This window comes from Monosiga brevicollis, genomic scaffold (genome assembly GCF_000002865.3).
Source record: "Monosiga brevicollis MX1 MONBRscaffold_8 genomic scaffold, whole genome shotgun sequence".
NCBI classification, from domain to species: Eukaryota; class Choanoflagellata; order Craspedida; family Salpingoecidae; genus Monosiga; species Monosiga brevicollis.
In genome coordinates, this window is record NW_001865045.1 from 276,117 (window position 1) to 297,475 (window position 21,359).

At 54.8% G+C, this 21,359-nt stretch overlaps 2 protein-coding genes across 2 annotated transcripts in view; both read right to left on the minus strand.

The window, feature by feature from the left end:
• Positions 1-900, minus strand: part of MONBRDRAFT_32135 (uncharacterized protein) — a gene marked incomplete at its 5' end in the record, with an annotated part of 3,645 nt that extends 2,745 nt beyond the window's left edge. Inside the window, 3 exons of the mRNA XM_001745284.1 lie at positions 111-174; positions 552-665; positions 759-900. Of these exons, the coding sequence (XP_001745336.1) occupies positions 111-174; positions 552-665; positions 759-900 (320 nt within the window). The remainder of the gene's footprint in view (positions 1-110; positions 175-551; positions 666-758) is intronic.
• A 16,565-nt stretch (positions 901-17,465) lies between these two features.
• MONBRDRAFT_32137 (uncharacterized protein) lies at positions 17,466-21,215 on the minus strand (the record flags this gene model as incomplete). The annotated part of the gene is made up of 4 exons (XM_001745285.1): positions 17,466-18,769; positions 18,871-19,299; positions 19,496-20,058; positions 20,192-21,215. 4 exons carry the CDS (start codon positions 21,213-21,215, stop codon positions 17,756-17,758), a joined length of 3,030 nt encoding a protein of 1,009 aa, XP_001745337.1. The 3' UTR covers positions 17,466-17,755.
• Between the last annotated feature and the right edge of the window lie 144 nt (positions 21,216-21,359).

Below are 21,359 nucleotides of genomic sequence, written 5' to 3' on the forward strand. Positions count from 1 at the left end.
TCGAGGCAGAGCATGAGCACGGGACAGCGTCGTTGGGAACAAGAATGGCTATTCGTTGCATGGGCCATTCACTACGGGATCTACGGGCCGGGCGGTTTACAAAAGCCTACCATTTGCCTGACATGCCGGTGGCATAATCGACGGTGCGCAGCATCTCACCAATGGTGTGCTCCTCTACAACCAGTCGCACCAGCGGCATTGAGCCAAGGCGCAGTCAATCAAGCACGAGGCAGAATGCTCCAGGTGCGATCGGTTGGTCCAGTTCCAAGTTATTGATACGCACCGTCTGGAAATCCCGTGGGTTGAGAGGGCAAGGCCAAAACGCGCCAAGGGAGCGAATTGGCTGTCATGCCGAAGCGTACGGGCAAGCGCCCCGTCTGCAAGCCTGCACGCGAAGGCGCTGGGTATGGCGGTGTGATGGATTGGAGGGAGGATGTGCAGACGTTTGTGTCGTAAGCGTTGCCAACGGGGTGCTTCAGACTACAAATGTACTTGAAGTTTCGGAAGGCAAAGAGGAGAGTTGCGAGGCAGGCTGCCAGAGCTGGACTTACTGCAGACAGAGGCGGCACTGATCCATTGCACAAACTTGGTTCCATCTCGGGCCAGGCTATCGACATTGGGTGTGCTGACATTTTCACGGCCAAAGCAGGCCAAGTCCCCGTACCCTGCGTGCCAGTTCAGCGCCGTCCATGAGCTACAACAACAGCGCTCGTCTTGGTCAACTTGCTGCAGAAACAACAGCAGCGTAGCGTGCGCACCGAGATCATCCACCAAAAGCACGAGCACATTGGGACGCTCTGAGCTTCCTAGCCCCGTTCCTTCCTCCGTTGCCCGCCCAAGTACCGATAGCACCGCCAAGACGACCAGGACCATTGCAAGCCAGCCTCGCCAGCGCGCCATGACGCTCGTTTGTCGTGCCACCATCTCTCAAGTTGCTCTTTATTTTTTTTCTGTCTGAAAAAAAAAATTTAATTTTGAGAGAGAGGGCGACAGCTGCCATGAATCATCTGACATTTCTACGTTGTCAGATTCGTTTCGTCTGACATTCCTTTGTGTCTTCTTCGTTTGTTATCACACACACATGCACACACTCATGCACACACTCATGATGCGTGTCATCTGTAAAATCAAAGCCAGGAGCGGTAGAGGGGCAGAAAAAGAAAAAGGCAGTGCATGAAGTAGCGCGGTAGCCCACGAGGTTGGCAAAGCCCGGGTGCGACCCGGTCGTCCTGCCACCACAAAACCAAATTCGGCAACAGACTGGCAGCCAGACTGTTCTGAACTACATTGACTTTGAGCCCAGCGTAGGCGGGGGCCCGCAAGAGCTGACTAAACAGGACAGCGGTTATTCTTCCATTCTGCTACCAGCGCGTTTGACCTGAGCGACATGGCCATTGGTCGTCCAGTGTGGCCTGTGATGGACTCCACCGCTCTGTCTTGCGCGTGACTCAAGCCTCAATCACGGCGAACCGCTCCTTCCCACCCATCATGTCAATCAAGTTTACCAAAACAATCAAGGACAATGGTGTGGCCAGCGCAAACGTGGGGCACAGCGCAGCGCAGAGCTCATTCTGCTCTCTCTCTCTCTCTCTGTGTTTTCAGCACAAACCGATTTTTCGTTGCGGTTGGTCACCTGTCAATCTTTTTGAGCACCAAAAGTGTGATTTTCTCTCTCTCTCTCTCTCTCAAAAACTCTCTCAAACTCGCAAACTCTCTCTCTCTCCCATCTCGCTCTCTCTTTCTCTCTCTCTGTCTCTCTCTCTCTGTCTCTGTCTCTCTCTCTCTCTCTCTCAGACACACACACACTCTCATTCTCTCTCTCTCTCAGACACACACACACTCTCATTCTCTCTCTCTCTCAGACACACACACTCATTCTCTCTCTCTCTCACTCAACTTGTCTATTTCACAACCTCTGTTTGTTTCACAATCTCTCGAATCTCTTGTGTGTGTGTGTGTGTGTGTGGCTGGCCACTGCATCTCTGCTCGGGACGCCACCTGTCTGGGCTCATCCTCTAGTGCTCGGACTTGCTCTCATCAGTTCCGTCTGCCCTCATCCTTTTTTCTCCTTCTCTCCTTGTGTTTGGGGTTGGAATTGGGCGGGGGGTTGTCAGCAGCCGTAGAGACCATCTTCATCTTCTCTGCCTGTGCCACTCCACAAGAGAGCACTTTGCAAAGCCCACTGCCATCCATCCATCCACGCACGAGATCTATTCGGCCACCTCACCCGGCAGGTCAGGTTAGCCAGCTCCACCCTGCTCGCTCGACTCCTCCAGCCCTGCTCTCCCTCTCCCTCTCTCTCTTCCACGGCGCGGGTGCTGTGTTTTCCTTCTTCTCCTGGTAGCACGCTGTCAATGGTCGTTGCATTTATTCACGTTTAGCACGCCACGCTGTCCTGGGTTCCGTTGGCCTTTTCTCCTTCCCCACTTGCGCTTTTCTTGTGAGAGCGAGGGGTTTTGTGATGTCGTCGTCGTCGTCGTCGTCGTTGTCGTCGTCGTTGTCGTCGTCGTTGTCGTCGTCGTCGTCGTCGTCGTCGTCGTTGTCGTTGCTTCCCCCTCCTCCCCGGGTTTTCCGTGTGAAAGGGGCAGTTGGCCTCACCTGTCCTACTACTATTGGTTCAACCTCTCACCCTGATGTACCCCCTCGACTCCGGCACGCCCTTCTGGCCTTTGCACGCGCTTGATGTTACAGAAGTTGGCTTTGTGGCTCGAGTTTTCGGTAGCAAAGCACGCGGCTGCGGACTTCCGCGTCCTCAGTCGCTTCTCGTAAGCAAGTGGTGCGTTTTGCCCCCGCCTAGTTTTCCCACTAGCACCACCTCCACCACCACCACTGCTCCTCTGCTTTGACTCGACGTCGATGCTGTCATTCGCTCTCGAGAGGCACACACTTGACGGCTGTTCTTTTGCACAACTCGTGCCTTGACTGGTTCTTTGCTTGGCTCCGTTTTTGCATCGACTTGATTGACGTCTTCCTTTTTTTGCAACCATCAACCCACCCACCAAATTCTCCGAATTGGTTGTGCGCTCGAAGCGTCGCCTACCCGAGCTTGTCCTCCCTTCGCTCCTGCCCTTTCCACCCCCACATCTCCCTGCCCTGTCCTTGAAACACGTGCCGCATTATCCTTTCGCACCCCTCTCATTGACGCACACCCGTGCCCGTTACACACTGTGTGCCTCCATTTCCCAGCCCGGCCTGGCACGACCGACATGTCAAGGAGTGCTGGTTCACTTGTGTTGGGTTGAGTGCGCGTTGCCGTCTTGGCGCGTTGCGCTCGCCCGCCCATTGCTGACCGCCCCCGCGCAAGCCGTACTCGAACCCTCGCGTAATTCTCTGCACATCTCCTTGACGTCTCGCCGCCATGGCACATGATCGCGTTGGAGCTGTCCCTTCTGCTGACCCCCAGGATGCCTATGCTGCGGCTTTCCAAGCTTGTAACAGCGGCGACCGTGACCGACTGCACCATGCCCTCCAACAGCTCATCTTCTTCAACGGCCTTGCTGCTGCTTGCCAGTTTAGCCGTGACATCCATGCCGGCCATGAGGTTTTGCACTCGCGCAAGCTCCGCAACGGTCGCATTGCCATCGGCGATCGCATCCTATGCACCATGCAAGAACTCCGCGCCCTGGTGCAAAAGGCCCAATCCCGCCAGTTTCATAAGTTTCTCGAAGCCATTCTCCGTCAAGTACAGATTGGCTCCACTCATAGCGGAGGCGTCTTAAGCTGGCAGGACCTAGGCCTCTGTGAGCTGCAATCATCCTGGACCCCTGACCGCGTGGACTATGTCACTTATCTCAACATTGCGGGCAATCAGCTTACAGCCATCTCAACCGGAATTCTTAAAAAGATGCCCCATCTCAAGGTCCTCGATGTTTCCCGCAATCAACTGAGAGCCCTTCCCAGCGATCGCTTGTGGAATGCCGAAGAATGGCGTTCTCTCGAAGTCCTCCGCCTAGACCGCAACGACCTGTCAGAGGTCCCAGCCTACATCGCCCGCCTGCCCAACCTCATGGTCTTTAGCGTTAGCCACAATCACCTAACGACCTTGCCCACTGCGCCTTGGGCCTCGACACATCTCGTCGACGTCAATGTCTCTCATAACAGCCTCACCGAGGTTCCGCCGGGCCTGGTGGGCCTGGCGCAGTTGCATCGACTCCGCCTGCGTTGCAATCAGCTCACTCACTTGGGCTCGGCCGAACTGTGGCAATGCCGCAATCTGCACGAACTTGATATCAGTGGTAACCCCATCCCATCTTCCGAGAACCTCATGTTGCTTCAAGAGTGCTTGCCTCAACTCGACTCCCTTTCCCTCGCCGACACCAACATGATGCTGCTGCCCGGTTTGTTGCCCCCTCATGTTGTTCACATGACAATTCGCCTTGTTCGGGCATCCTGCCGTCTTGCATCTCTTGCTAACTCACATGTCTATTTTTATTTTTTCCTCTCTGTCTTTTTCTTTTTCTCTGTGCAACTCGCCCTGCCTACTTTTTTTGGGTTGCCGTGTTTCCAGATGCCATGCCAACACTAAGCGTGCTAAGCAAGCTTGATATCACTGGCTGCCAGCAAGACAATTTGGTTCCCACCTGGTCATCTCATTTTGAGAGCCTCTCCATCTTAGTCCAGGATCAACAACCAGCTGCATTGCCCTGGCCCACGGCCATGCATCGGACCGGCAAAGCTCAAGAAGCCGCCATCTATCAAAAGTGCCTCGAGGTTCGCTCTCAGCGCCATTATCTATCAGGGCCACCCACACAGTCGCGGCCTTCCCTCATCTGTCCCTGCAACTCGACTCACCTCTCTCCCTCGCTCTTTGTGTTCTTGCGTGCGGTGTCTCATACCTTTATCTATAGGTGTCCCACACGCGTAATGAACTCATCCCCGTTGTCATCACCGGCACCTTTACGTCGGGCAAGACCAGCCTGGCCCTTCATATGTCTCGATGGTCTTCGCCTGCTGAAGTATGGCTTGTTCCATTTTGATGCCTCGAGCCAAAACTTTTGTCACTCATGGACCATTCCCACCGAAACTCCACTTGCCGCGTTGACAGACTGAGCCTTTTTATCTCTGGAGTCATCGGCCAGGCTTCCTGCCCTCCAATCGCAAGCTATATTTTCCTACCTGGGATTTTTCTGCCATCGACGCCTTTGAACTGGCGCAAGCAGCCATTCTGTCATCTTTGCCGGCCGTTTACATCGTCACCTGGCGCATGGAGTCCGGCATGGTGCGTCCTACACTATGCGCTTTTTTTTTGCCATCCTCTGCCAGTCTCCCTGATCATCTGCCCGCCCGCCTCTAACGCACTTCGTCCTGTTCTCCCCGTATTGGAACACAAACAGAATGAACTTCAGCAAGTCGCTCGCTTGCTTCGTGATCTCTATGTTCTCACCCCCAGTAGCGTGTGCATATTGGTCGGCACCTTTCACGACCTGTTTCAGCGCCGATACTCGAGTGAAGAACAAGCCGCCTTCTTACGCGAATACGAAAACTACGTTGACACACACATGCGAGGTGCCGTGCCTGCTTTTTGTTACATCATGCCTGACCCACATCCATGTTGCCTGCTAGCCATTATACTCACCTATCCTGTGTCTGTGTCTTGTCGCCTTTTTGCATACACCTTGTTGGTACAGGCGCTGACGTGCTCAAGATCGTAGATGTCAAATACATTGCCGCCAATACTCGAAGCGCTGGAAATCTGTTGCGCGAAGCTGTGTATAACGAAGCCCTGCTGCTCCAGGACAAAGCCGGCCGTGTTGTCTGCGACTACAGTGTCCCCAAACGCCTGCGACCGATCCTGGAGAGCTTGCTGGCCTTGTTTCACGATAATCGCTCGAAAAAGCTCACGGCCAACATGTACGTCTCGCCCGGTGTGATGGTGGCCAAGGCTCTCTTGGGTACCAATCGCAGCGAGCAAGCGAGAACCGAAGTCATCTGCTGCTTGCGCCTATTGCAAGAGTGGAACATTATCACAGCATGGTCCACCATTTCGGGCCTTCCAGCCCGCTTGCCCTTGACCCCTGAAGTTTTGGGCTTGCAATGGAGCTTTTGTATCAACATGGCAGCGTTGATCGACACGCTAGCCGACTTTATTCGCACTGCACCATGCAATCATCAAGGTTGTCTGGACCAAGATAGCCTGGCGAATGGGCTAGAGGGCCGTTTTCCGGCTACCGTGACGCCTTTGGTTGACATGTTTATGCGACGCCACCACATGGCCGTGGGCCTGACCCATCAGCGCCTTCTCCTGCCGGATCGTCTCATGCACGATGAACCCCCACGCGTCGTCCTCGCTGAGGAGCCAGATCAACTGGCAGCGGGCCTCACACGCCACGCGCGTATGCTGGTTCTGGGCGCTCTGCCTGTGGGTGTGTGGTATCGCGTGGTGGCTAGCCTCATGAACATCTTCACGCGTAGTTTTTACTTTGCAGAACGGGCTGAAAATGTGGCACAAGCACCGCGACGCCGGGTCTCGGCTATGCTTTCCGAAGACGTCCTTCTTACCGCACGCCACCTACGATTGAAACAAAAGACCAATGCCACTTCGCCGGGACCACTTTTCGACTCGGGACCCATGCAGGACTCCGCCTCCTCGGGGGATAGCAACGATGTCGGCGCACCGCGATCGTTCACCGCCCCACTCTCAGCGCAACTCGGCTTTACGCCTGCCTCCAGCCCTCTGGGGTCCTTTAACGTCCAAGAGAACGTTCCGTCGCGCAGCGCCCCCATGAGTGCCCCACGTCGCCTGGACACGCCGAGTCGCTCCACCATACTTCGCCAGTCACTGGCTCGCCAGGATCGCCTGCTGCCCTTGACTGATGAGCAGCGCCTCCGCATCGCAGCCGAAAGCCTCATCAAGGCCTCCAGTCGATCGGCCGTCCAGGAGGGCCTCATTCCGACGCATACGACTGCCTTACAAGGTGCGCTACCTGTCTCTGTTGCTGCTCAAACCCCTCTTTTGTTTTGTCCCACTCTCCATTTTTGATGCCCGTTGACTTTTTGATGCTGACATTTGGCCTCATGGTCCTACTCGTGGTGAAATATCGCACTTGTGCACTGGCATATACGACTAACTGGCGGTGGGGGCATGACAAAAATAGATCGAGTGGTGGCATGGAGTCGAGGGATTCGCATGGAACTTCCCGTGGATGGACGGATAAAAGTGGAACTGGTTGGCACCAACGCCATTCTCATTCAAGTGCACATGCCTGAACTAGCAGCCAGTGATGTGGACATTGGTTCGCTGAATAGCTCCACTGGTCTTTCCTCAAGCCCCAGGACTGACGCTGGCGCTGCCACTGCGTCCCAAACTAGCTCGCGCGAGCTGGCCGGCACGCTCATGTTGTCCGTTATTAACGGCCTGACCCAGGCTCTAGCCATGCATCTCAACAACCGCGCGGTACACATCCATGAGCTTGTACCAGACCTGACGGTGTTGGAACGCGTGCTGCGCGATGTTGGCGATGACATGATTCTCAAGCCTCACGATCTCCCAAACTGTACTTCAGTGGAGGCAGCTGGTCTCAGCAAAACCCTGCCCGATTTTTTGCAACCCGTGAATCGTCGCGGGTTGGACTCGGGGCATGGTTTTACCATTGGCCAGGGCCAAGTGCAGCTGCCAACCGCCGCCGCGCGGGGTGACGCAAGTGCCCAAGGTTTGAGTGGCGCTGAGATCCCAGGCAAGCGCCTCACGTTTTCTGAAGGACGAGAAGCCCGCTTTCATTGGGAGTTGCTGCAGGCCTTGTCCCACCCCATGCTGGTGGCCGACCCCATCCTCACCTGGTCACCAACCATCAGCTCTTTTGCATTTCCCTTCCCTTCCTTGGGCACGCTGCAACATCTGCTTAACGCGGCATGCGATGCACAAGTCGTCATGGAGTGGCCTGCTGTGCATACCATGATTAGTGACATTGCCTCAGCCTTGGTGTATCTCCACGCAGCCGCAGGAGCGGGTCTGGACGGATTTGATGCACGTGATGTCTATGTATACAGCTTGCAGGGCGCTGCGCGCCCCATGGTCAAGCTGAGCACGGCACGTTTGTGCCAGAAGGTTATCACAACCTCCATTGCCACGCCTCTTGAAAGCATTGATGTGGAGGCCCACAGCTTTCAGCCTCTGATCGTCTCAACCCGTGAGACATCGAGCATAGCTGAGGACGTGTGCTCGTATGGCCAGCTAGTCTACGTCATTGTGACCAATTTGCAGCGGCTACGGTCCATGGGCAAGACGACACGTGAGCGTCGCTTTGAGCGCATGACTGCGCGTCAGCGCAATTACGTTGAACTGGTACGACTGAGAAGCGTCTTGTATTTGATACGAGATGATATGTGAATGCTCATGTACTCACCCAACCCCGTGTGTGTGTGTCCGTGCGCTTGCTTGCGCCTCGACTTGATCTGATTTTGCAGCGCATCTCGCAAATCGACGAAAGTTCAATGCATGTCGGTGTGGCCGATATCATCTACAATTGCTGTCATGCTGACCCTGTCCATCGCATCAGTATGCAAGAGGTGTATACACGCCTGATTCAACCAGAAATGAAGCAGTTGCGCCACGCCGTGCAACTGGGAGGGGATGTTTCCTCTCGGAGTGCCGTGACGCTGTCCATGGGCCTGGCGTGTATTAGCAGCAGCACGCAGATTCTATTGCTAGATCCCGGCTCAAATCGAGTCTCCCCCCGCATCAAGCATGGCTGGCGCCTCACCTCACCCGCCATCTCACAATGCCAGGCAGGCAACCGGGTGCGTGTGTTTGCTCGGTTCACGTATCTCTGCAGCTGCCCATTGTGTTGTCTCGAATGCATTCAAGCAACTGGTCGTCCTCATTGAATTTGATTTCAACCTTTTGTAGATGTGGCTGAGCTCCGCCGATTTGCGTGTCAAGGAATTTCGAACCAACGGCTTTGGCCACACTGCATGCGTGGCCAGCCGAAAGCTCCGAGATACTGTTTTAGCAATGTTGTATAGCTCACGCTACCGTCTGATCATTTTGGCCATGGGCAACGGGACTGTGCTCTTCTACCGCGATCCCCTGGACGAGGATCAGGATGAGGAGCAGGGTGTCAGCGAATTTGGTGTGTACAGTGCTTAGCTCGGTTCCCTGTGGTACAGTTCCCATCTGCTCCTCCATGACTTTTGAGGTGGCAATCTTTCTCATCGCAATATCCTGACCTTTGTTTGACGCAGATCTCAGCATGGTTGGCCAGACAAAGGAAGCCATGCCGGCAGACGTAGCCGACATGGAGGATCCCAACGATGACCTGATCAAGACAATCAACATTAGCGAGCGGGCCGGTCAGCCTGCAGGATGTTTGGCCCTGATTGAGAACGAGTATGCCCCGAAAGACGATGCGCTGTGGTGTGGGACGGTGGGCCGCATCGTCTCGGTTGAAATTAGCTCTATTTTGGATGACACGCAACCCTTTCCTCTTTTGCGCGGCTGGCGCGTGGACCGACCCCGACGCACGCCGGACGCGCATGGCTCTAACGTGCGCAGCACCACCTTGACGCCCTCGTACCAATCCCACGCCACGCCCATTCCCATCCCATCTGCACGCCAGGCTGCCATGGCCATCCCCACCCAAACGCACGTCCAGCGCATGAAGCCTTTCACAGCCGAGAGCCAGTCGACAATTGGCCTCGCCCATGCGGATGCCAATGGCGCCCTGAAGCTGCGTGAGCTTGCTGAGCCCGACGCCATGGGCCACGCACAAGAAGGGCTTGTTACCAAGCTTGTACCAATTGGTGATTGCGTTTGGAGCACGTCGCGTCGTGACCCCTTCATTTGTGCGTGGGATAAGCTGGACCTTGGAGTATGTTTGCAGGCCGTGGAAATTCCGTCGTTTTTGAAAAAGGTGCGGTTTTTTTTTTTTTTTTTTTTTTTTTTTTTTTTTTTTTTTTAATTCTTGTCGCAGCAAGTTTCATTTTAACCGATACCTTTTTTGGGCTATCTTGTTTATGTGTAGGAGGGCCAGTTGGCTACCTATGTGACAGCCATGGACTACGCACCGCGTGCAGCCCGGCTGTGGGTGGGCACCAAGAGCGGACATTTGGTCTCGCTGCAAACCCAACAATCGACTTCGCATGGTAGGTTTGCGGCTTTAGTTGAGTTGTGAGGCGAGAGTGGGGCACATGCCTTCATCACGGTTGAAAGTTAACGCGGTGGCCGGGTTCTTCTTTTCCATTCAATCTTGGGCGTTTCTGTGGCATTTGTGTGGCACTTGTGCGCGCTGCCCTGACCTAAGCCTGGCGTTATGATGCTTGCTAGCAGCTCCTCCGCAAAGTGCTGACCCTAAAGGAGACCGAAGCAAGCATGTGTCATTTGCATTGCCCGGGGAATCAACCACAGAGCAAGATGGCCTACCGCGGCGTTCCTCGAGCCGTCGTCTACAGCGCAACAACAGCAGCTTTGGTGCCAGTGATCACGTGGCGGCGTCCATGGATAGTCAATTCTCACTCGACTCACATGGCGGGGACCAAAGCGAAATCGTGCCTGGCACAGTGAATATACGCCGGCGCCGCGTGTTTGACGGCAAATTGGGGCCCATTCGCCTGGTGCATGTTCTGCGAGATCGTGAAGGGGCTGAAATTGTCATGACGGCAGGCGAAAGCAAAGCTGATTTGCCACCCGGCAGCATGCCTGGCTCGGCGCTTAGCCTATCTGGTACCCAGTCTATGTTCAGTGCGCTCGGCTCTATGGGCCCACCGACGGCCTCCCCTTCCGTCTCAAACAGCGCTATTGGTGGTTTGATGAGCCCCTTGTCCCCCATCGCGCCTCCGCGCACAGCCACCAGCACTAGTGCCGTCTCGGCAGGTGCAGGGTTCTTTCCATCAACCCCAAATTCTCCGGCTGCTGACTTGGAAGAGGATACGTTCGACTACCCAGAACCTTCACTGGAACATGTCGGGCGCGTCTTGATCTGGGATGCCAGTCCCAGGTGAAGCGCTGTTTTGGCCTGCAAGGTGTAGTCACTTTGAACCAAGTTTTATAGTGACTGCATCTGTGGTGTTGCGTGAGCGATTCTCATTGGAATCGCGGCTGCTTGTTTAGCTTGTGTACATCGTCTTTCGTGATGTCCTCTATTACGTTCTTTTCTTTGCCTCGCGTTCGTTTTTGGGGCTCTGTTTTGGTGGCAGTGTGCTGGCCCACATGACCACTGTCATTCCCCTTTCCCCCCTTTTCGCTCTTCCTCTCTCTCTCTCTCTCTCTCTCTCTCTCTCTCTCTCTCTCTCTCTCTCTCTCTCTCTCCTCTTCCACCCCTTTTCCCAACGCTCGTTTGATAGGCGTGTACGAAGATTTCTTGACCAGGGCGGCCCGGCTCAATGTCTCTTCGTGCTCTTCTTTTTTTTTTCCATCTCTTCCTTCTTTTGCTTTCTTTTTGTACTTTTTGTGCAGGCAATTCCCTTGCCACGTATTTCTTTGCCACGTATTAATTTGGCAGCGTATTGAGTTTTCATGGCTTTCTTCTTTGTGCCTTCTTTTCTACGTCTCCTTTCGGTTCTCTTGGTACTTTTGGTTTTTCTTCTCGCACGTTTAGATTTGGAGCACACTTTTGGCTCTTCCGACCTCGACACGATGCCAGCACATTGCAGGCATTGCACTATCTCACCTTTCTTGGCCTGTTCTTGTTTGCCTTGCTTGTAGTTGTGATTCTTCTTTTCCTCGTTCCGTTTTGCGCAGCCCTCCTGTTATGATCCTGCCTCAGCGGATCAAATGATTTTTTGGTAGAGAAAAAAATCCACACACATCGTTAACTAAACTTCCTTCTCCAACCTAATTGTCAGATTTTCTTCACAAACTGTGGGAGCGCAGCGCCAAAAAAAAAAACGAGTCACAGCTCGTTCGTGTGTCATCTGGAAAGCGCGCCATGGCTCTGGCCACACAGATTGTGCCGAATGAGATGCTCTCATCCTCAGAAGAGGAGGAAGAAAACGTACGAGTTTGACTCACTGGCTTGATAATCTCCCGTGCGTGCGTCCGCGATGCAGCTGTGATTTTGATGTCTTCATGGCGCCATTGTGGTTATGGGCTTGATGTAGACACAGCTCATCCTGCGCCTGACATGGGGCCAACGACGCAACCACACACAATCGCTTTGCGCCGGTCAGTCATGCATCATGCCGATGTTTGTGCTTGAAGGAAGCGAAGCATTTACCTTTCTCGCAGTTTGATGGTCATGCAACGGCGTGATTGAATGAAGCGCCGCGCTCACGACGCATGGCCATTCTCGTACTTGGCTCTGAAACACCAAAGGACTGTATCAGATTGGGCGCGACGATTTGAACGACGTGATTGTCGTTCACGCAGACGTTTCACGCAAGCACGGGAGCCTGGACATCCGCCTGGAAGATGGCGCAGACCGGCCCCGGCTCTTCTTCTATCACAGTGGGGCCAACGGTACAATTCTAGCAGATGTTCACGGCAACCGCGTGCGTTCGTGCACGCTTAGACCTCTCCTGTTGTCGGTGTATTGGAAGATGTTGGGCAAACTTATCTGTTCTGGGCTGCCTCATCTAGCTTCATCGATGCAAGCCAAAGGCCTGGACCCCAATACCCGACACACTCGACGTATGCGCCTGAGCCGCTCTGCCCGTGTGCCTCACGCTGGCCGTTGCGATGCTGGCACCTGCCCGCTGCAGCAAGCCAGCGTGCCCTCTTCCCTCTCCTTCCTCATGAGAGTATTTGTAAATATGTTGTCAGGCTTTTATCCTCTACATCGGGCGATGCACGATCGAGTGCCAGCGCCTGGACACTTCAACGGCCCCTCAAGACACAAAAGCAACCCCGGTGCGTCTCTTGAAATCTCTTACCATGGATTATTGGTCTGCACCGCCCCGGCTTCCATCTGATGACTCATGTGCAACCTGGCAAACATGGGCATTGTGCCTTTCTTCGCTCATCGACTCGCAGTCGCTTGGAGCCACTCAAATTGTGGCAAGTCAGCTCGCTCACGTGCGGGGTTGCGAGTGAAATAATATAATTGTTCGCTCTTTCGCTCTTTCCTGCCTGCTCAACCTATGCTGGCGTTGAATAGGACCCCGCCTTGACCGACGACGAAGAGGCTGATGCAGATCGTCGAACAAGGCCTCTTGCCACTAAAGGCACCTTAACAAGCACTTTAAATGCCTCGGCAAGCTCAATCATTAACGCGAGTGCAACCACGTATGCAACTCTGGCGGGTACAGCTTGATGTGACAAACTGCCACGGCAAAGCACTGGCTCACTCATTCAACGCGCCTTCCTCTTTCGCCCCCCTCGCGTCTACGCTCCTGTTTTTGCTTGCCTTTGCCGTGATAGAGTCACCGTTGTAGCCAGTGATCCTTCCGACATACCTCTTTTGACTGAGACGCCAGATGACGAAGCAGGGCTGCCGGATGTAGCAGCTGTTGAGAAAGTAGTCGGTGACCCCAGTGAATCTATGACCATTGCCAAGACCGATCCCGTGAGCTCATCGCCAGCATCACTATTGGCAGCAATGTCTGATATTGCTCTTTGCTAATCCTCACGACCTGCAACCCTCATTTACTTGTGTAGGCAATGCCCGCCACGCCAAAGCTGGTGGAGACCACAAACCAGCCCTCTGATGATGACGGTGCCACCACAGAAGACGAAGTGGATGCAGTTGGCAGCAGCTCGCATGATCACGTATCCGCCAAAACCACTGACCTTGATCCATCTCTCACGCCAGCGAAGACGGAAGCCTGTGCTACAGCTGGCGCCATGCATGTGACCGCTCGTACTTTCAGCTCAGCCTCCTCAATACAAAGTACACAGCCTATCTTGGAGGCCCGCCTCTCAAGGTCTGGCTCCAGTGTTTTGTCGCCAGCTGCATCGCAGGCCATGTCAGAAGCGCCAACAGAACACTTGGGAACAAAGCCAACGCCAACAAGCCGCTTGGGCTCCACCCAAGCGCTGTTGGGTGCTTCAAATGATGCGCCTACCCAAGCTTTGAGTGATGCACCCACGCAGCCTATTGGTGATGCACCCACCCAAGCCATCGGTGACACGCCCACCCAAGCCATTGGCGACACGCCCACCCAAGCCATCGGTGACACGCCCACCCAAGCCATCGGTGACACGCCCACCCAAGCCATCGGTGACACGCCCACCCAAGCCATCGGTGACACGCCCACCCAAGCCATCGGTGACATGCCCACCCAAGCCATCGGCGACACGCCCACCCAAGCCATCGGTGACACGCCCACCCAAGCCATCGGTGACACGCCCACCCAAGCCATCGGTGACACGCCCACCCAAGCCATCGGTGACACGCCCACCCAAGCCATCGGTGACATGCCCACCCAAGCCATCGGCGACACGCCCACCCAAGCCATCGGTAAGACGCCCACCCAAGCCATCGGTGACACGCCCACCCAAGCCATCGGTGACACGCCCACCCAAGCCATCGGTGACACGCCCACCCAAGCCATCGGTGACATGCCCACCCAAGCCATCGGCGACACGCCCACCCAAGCCATCGGCAAGATTTCCGCCGGAGCTACAGCAGCTCATATCGAAGAAGCCAGTCTGATCCGGTCACCAAGCCAACAAGCCGTTCCTCGGCTCAAACGAGCCGCCTCTTCGTTGCATACACCTGCACCGCGTGCTGCCCAATTCCAGGTGACCCCGAAGACCCTTTCCAATGAGGGTTGGGGACGTGCACATTCCCGTATTCCAACGGCCACCAATTCAGGCCCCCTGTCAGACACAGAAGCTGGCACGGACGACGAAGCCGAGCATTCCAAATTTGCCACCACGAAACAGCAGAACCCACAGCTCTCGTCTGCAGCGATTATCTTGGAGCGCTTGCAAGGCTATGACGCCTCACCTCCACAATCAAAAAATCACAGCCAAGCGCAGAGCGCAGCGAACCAGTTGAAGCCTGAACTGGCTCAGCCATCAAGCCCCATTGCACCAGACGTTCGATCCACCTCACCCCTGCCATCGGGCTCCACTGCAAACAAACAATCAACCCCGCCGCCGGCAACCTCACATCCTCAAGGCTCACCCACCAAGTCACGCCTTATCCATGACGGCCAAACAGCGCAGAGTGTCTCCAGCCCAACCAAGGCACGGCCCAAAGCGGTATGTCCTGCTTTCATCGCGCCTTGCAACAAGTGGATTAGCTGGAAGCATGTGTTTGTGGGCAACCGTAAGGACGCCTGCCGCTGGATTGTAAAGCGTGAACCATAGGCAAAATGCTAATTTGACGCGACATCCCGATGTTCTTGCCTGTTTCCTCTCGTTCTTGAACTCAGCTTCCGCAGTTGTTTCAGCGTCGTTCTATCAAGGCGGACGCCCCAACCAAAGGTCGCGTATCGGGCAAGCCAAAGACACGAAAACCATCCGTGCCGACGAATACGCTCGAGGTGCCCGTCCCACCTCTCGTCATGACGGGTCGTCGTTCCCAAGACTTGCCAATTGTGTGTACACCACCGAAAGCACTGACTTTGGCCGTGACTTAGGTGACCTTGGATTCCCTCGAAACACTAAAGGTGTCGGAGCTTCGCGCTTTCTTGGCCGACCATGACGTGGAGACAAGTATGAATTCCCTGGGGAGTGTGCCCATTGCACCAAGTGCTATTTATACATTTTTTCTGACTCTTCCCGTTGGCCGTTCCCGCTGACCTTATCCATTTCCCATCCCTGGACCATCTCTCGGTCTGAATTGGCACAGAGGCGCGCATGAAGAAAGAAGCTTTGATTGAATTGGCTACGGATGTGCTTTTAACCCTTGAAGAAGCTGATGAGCAGGGGGAATCAATGCCTACGTTTCCCGCCGAGGAGGAGGAGGAAGAGGAGGAAATGTCTCTACACGATAGCACAACCGATGAAGAAGATCCAGATACACCACTGATGATCGAGTCGGATTCTAGGCGGGAGCCCGTGGAACAAACCCTGAGCTCATCGCCAAACACCACCAGCCTACGCCCTACATCATCATTGTCGAAAGCCGCCCGACGGACGTCAAAGCGCTCAACCTCTTCAGTGACTTCACTGGCTAAAGATGCAGACTCGGAACCCATGAATAACGGCGATTCATTGTCGACACCCCCACAGCCAGACAAGAAGCGTTCACGTGCTTCTTCGTCAAGATCAACAAGTCAACACTCCCCAGCAACAAGCCAACACTCCCCAGCAGCTGAGCCTTTAGAGCACGGTGATGAAGCTATCGAGGATTCTGTACCACACACCAGTCGGTCGTCTCAACGATCTGTCTCCAAACGGTCTTCAAAATCACAAGATTCACCGAGCCCATCCACACCTAGCAAGCGTAGCAAACCGGCTGCCCAAACAAACAACGCGTCAGTTTACCCCGAACGGTCCAGACCCGCTGGTCGTGCCCCCTTTGATGCGCTTCTCACGCCGCAAAACTGAGTGTAGGACCATATCATGCGTGCTCATTTCGGGTGTGGAAGACCCAACGCTTAGGTTTGAATGCTTCCCCGCCGTTTATCCTCTCGATTGCAGCATCATGTACTCATTCGCCGGTCCCGCACATACCTTGCTGCTCAGTCGACTCATCAAGTCCGTGGGGGCCCGGGAGGCCAGTGAGCCTTCCCCAGAAGTGCAGGCGCTCTATTTGCCCGAGGTCTGCCCGTGGTCCTCCGACGTGAAAGCAGCGCATGAACATGACAATTGCTATTGCTTAGTGTGGTGCTGCCGCTCTGCACTGGTAGGTCAAGACCACGTCAAAATTTTGGTGGGCCATGGCCACGGGCGTGCCCATCGTCGGAGCTCAATGGCGCAAGGCATGCACGAAGCAACGCTGCCTCGTGGGTAAGATCAAGGGTTATCTCTGACGCCGCTGCGTTTGTCGTCTCGAAACATGAGACTGAGCGATATCTACCTGGGCATGCTTCGGCTCAACATGCGCCGTCTCCTTCCGTGTGGGTTTCCCCGCACGCAAACGCAGATCCGTGGCCCTATGTCATTGAAAAGGGACCTGAACCCTACACCTCTGTATGCCTGCCTGAAATTCTCCGTCAAGCAGCGGAGGGAGGAATTCTGAGTGGGCGGAAGTTTGTCCGTAGTAACAAGCTCAAAATTCCAGCCACCGTATTTGCTTCAGTGGTTCAAGCCGCTGGTGCGTTGATTGGCATTTGTCAACTGTTCAGGAGATTGTTTCTCTTCATCGATTTCACTTAACATCGTGCTGATAGGCGGTGAGGTCGTGAGTCGAGCATCTGCCGGCACGTTTACTATTGCCGAGCGGCCAGATGGCAAAGGACAGGTCAGTTGGATGTACTCTGCTCATCAGCTGAATTTACAAATCTCATTGCTCCCGCCCAGGACTCATCAAGCATACCGTGCGCCAGGTATACGGCTGGGATCTCATCAAGGCTGCGATCATGACATACTCTTTTGAACCCAATCGCTTCCTGCTCACCTGACCGTCATTCAATACAATTGACTAGCTGACATGTATTTTGTGGCCTCGCCGTGGTGATCACGGAATGAATATCATCATGATGTTGGCATCCTCAATTTCGATGGCTGCACTCAGGATAGCAATCAAATGGAAGCGGTCACGGTGGTGCGCACACAAGTCAAAATGTGGCCTAAATGTGAACACTAGTGGTTAATAACTTTATCGAAAAACTGGCACTCGGGCCTCATCATGACAAGGATGCAGCAGCCCCAGATGCATGCTTGGATGACGAAGCGCATTCGCGAATTAAAAAACAAAAACAAAAACAAATCAAAGGTCACTCCAAAAGCCTGGTGGTCAAAGACCATATTGTCGTGCAAAAGCTGCACTCACAAGTCCTCCTGCGCCGGCTTCATGCCCTCACACGCCTGTAGCTGCATTTTGGAGCGCTGTTGCGCCCAGGCATAAAGCTCCATATCGTACTTATTGAGTTCGGCTAGCTGGCGAACGCGATCGTGGCCAAAACGATTGAGGTGTACCCAAAGGCCGGCATTGAAGGGTTCAACCATATAGTCGGGTGATTGGCTGGGTTTCCAGTCTAGGAAGCACTGCGCCAGCTGCGGTCCTGTCTCCTGTAGCGTAGCGTAGTCAAAAATGACAAAACTGCGCAAAACTTCCTTGGCTCGGTTCAGCTCAGCGGCGCCAATGGAACCGGCCGACTGTCGATAGACATCAAGACCAAGCAAAGTCCGGATCATAAAGTTGTCTACGATTGGGGTACCTCGACGCTGATCCTTCTCCGAGTGCGTGTGATTGGCCCAATCAAAGATGACGGACGGCTCTTCGGGCCAGTATTGGGAGGTAAAGCTAACGTGATCCATCAGCCGCTCAATCGGGTTTCGAACGATCGTTGCCAGCTGGAACTGGTCTGTGCATTTGCGATGTTCGGGCACAAAAACGGTCTCGACGGCAAAAAACGAGGCATCCCTGTCGATCACCGCTTTGGCTCGATCAGCACAGGTCAACCCTTGGTTGTACAACCCACCAGGGCCATCGTTGAAGCCGGGATCGTCTCCTGGGCTGTTGCAATTCCACTGCTGCTTGGCTAGGCGCTCTGACTGCAGCTTGGCGCTACGGCATAGGCCAAACTCGCCGGCTTTGTGAAAGTGAAAGAAGTAAATAGGCCGCCCATCTCGCACCGAGGGCATGGGACCCAGTTCCTCTGGAGAAAACTGGAGCTGGGCAGGGGCGGGCATGGTGACGGGTGCCGGGGTCGTAATGACACTGCGCTGGCCTAGTTGTGCGGCATACTTTTGCCGTAGCTGACGCACTTCCGTGCGTGGCATGGTACAAGAGCCATTGCGACCATCAGGTGGAATGAAGCCCTCTTGATAACCACCAACCTATTTCGATACACCGCCGACAATTTGAATCAGCTAGAAGAGAGTTGCAACGATCGGCGTGGTGGAGGCTGACAAAGGCATGATCGAATGACGCTACGAACCTCATGAACAACAAAGCTGGCCCAGCCGTCAGCCACACACTGCCACGGGGGGTGCAGGCCGTTCATCTCATCGAGCATTTGCTTGCAGGCCACTGGATTCATATCACATGCCTCAACCATGACCAAGCCCTCAGGAGAGAGGTTGCTTCGGGGTGTGATGGGAATTTCAAACCCGTTGCTGACGAGCTTAAAGGCTTCGCGATAGAGGCGCAAGAGCTCTCCGGCCCGCAAGCCTAGCAGACGGGTGGGGCCGTCGTAGTAAATTGCACGCATATAAGGAGTTGATTCGCTGACATACTCCTCCTCGGAGCTGACGTGAACAACGCCGTAGCGGATGAAATTGTCTTGCACGTTGACGATGACCGAGCCATTCTTCATAAAACTATGAATCATCATGCCGGTACCAGGTCCAGTGACATAAATATCCGTCTGGGCGCCAAAAAAAAGTTGAATGTGAGGCAAGGCGCCGGGCAAGATGAGTACGCTGCCGCACGTGAAGGGGACTGAAACCCTTCCAGCAGATGATGACAATGAACAACAACAAGGGCACGCACGCAAGCAAGAACAGGTGACAAGGATAGTGGATCACTTGAGGCGCAAGCGCAAGGATGTGGTAGATGCTTACCGCAGCCAAAAGCTCGAGTTGCTTCTCAAAGGGGTAGTAGTCTTGCCAGCCAATGTACTTGACGTCCATGTTCTCAGCCCGTGCTTGTTCAATCGACTTGTCAATCTCCACGCGCTCCTCCTTGGAGTAGCGGCGATTGTCGATAAAGATGGCATGAATCTTATCAAAAGGACGACCCGGGTTGTAAGGCGGCAGGGTGACTTGATGGGACCAGTACATTTGATTGCGAAAGTGCGTCACGGTATCAAGCTCACGAGCCCCGGGCAAGGTGAGGTCAGCCTGCATGTAGCGCTGAGCCATATGGCCACTGCCCGTGATGACACGATCAAAGCGCAGGACCTTGCCTGCCCGCGTGAGGTGCTCAATGTCTTGGTACCGAAGGAGCCCGCGGCGACCAAAGCGCTTCATGATTTCGCGGGCCTGGCAGCCTTTGGTGTTGGGAGGGCCGCAAGGTTTGCCATCGTCCTCGGGTAGGCTCACGATCATTCGTGTTGGCTTCATGTGTTGGTTGAACCGAATCAGAGAGTTGTAGGCAGGGTAGAGGCCATCCCACAAGCCGTGGCCTGAGGGAAAAATCAACGAGCATGAGGCGGTGGAACGATGACGGTGAAAGAGCAGGACCTCAAAGGACAGTGCGAGAACCAAGAGAGACTTCAGCTCACAGGGCGACAAAATTGGGTTAAAGGGGGTGCTTACCGACGTTGGACGCCCACATGGTGTGATAATAAAGGTTGATGCCTTGATAGTTGTGCACCTGTTGGTTGGCGCTCATCTTTGAAAGCAGTCGGCGAGCCTCCTCTGTATTGTCGACAGTACGGCGGTCGGGTGTCCAGCCTTGGCCAAACTTGCCATCGCGGTGGGTAGCATACTGCTGAGGGTTCTTGAAAATGTCCTCCATAGCACCCGCTTTGTGAAGCGTGAAAAAGCCTCGCTTGTCGGCATAGAGGTTGCGGTACATGCAGGAGCGATTGAACGCTGGGCCCAAGCATTCGACGTGAGAGAAGAGCTCCGTCTCTGAGAGCGAATTGGGACTACGAAGGCTAAGCTCAAAGCGTGGGTCCAAGTCCTCAAGGCCCTGGACACCAAATTCGTCATAAATACCAAAGGCCTCTTGGGGTGACAAAGAGCTGTAATGGTTGATCAGGTTGGCCGGCACGTCCTCCGGGGCCACGGGCTTGTTATTGTTGGGCGCCGGTGCTGGTGCTGGCGCTGGTGCTGGCGCTGGTGCGGGTGCGGGTGCGGGTGCGGGTGCTGGTGCAGGTGCGGGTGCGGGTGCGGGCGCACTATGATGCCTTCGCTCGTGCTCATCAATGCCAAAGCGAACAGCCTCACGCGTTCGCTTCTCAAGAACTGCGGCATCAGCCGCCGAAAGACCCGCGTCTGTGTCCCGTCCTGCTCGCTCATTGACCGCGTCTTCTGCCTCGGCCAGTCTCTGGCGCAGGTTTGCCAGATTTTGCCGGAAAGTCTTCTGCTGTTCAGCTTGAGCATCCAGCTCCTCAAGCAGAGCTGTTTTGTCCCTCTCGCTCTGCTGCAATGCATCCTGCACGGTATGTAGACGCTGATCCATACCTTCGACAAACTCATGCAAACTATCCACCTCATACCCACGCTGCTCCAAATGCACATCCTCCTTGGGCGCGCGGGTGGTGAACATTTGGAGCAGCAACAGGCAAGCGACCATGGCAATGGCCGCCACGATCACAATCCCACGATTCGTCATGATGTGACGTTTGGAGTAAACACCTCTGTTCGAAGCAAGGGCGGCTGAAAGTGCCGACCCAGCAACACGCCTTCCAAGCAGCCAATCTCAAAAGCCAGAGGCGCTCTCCTGCAGACGGCCCTCACCTCCTCCGCACTGCACGGC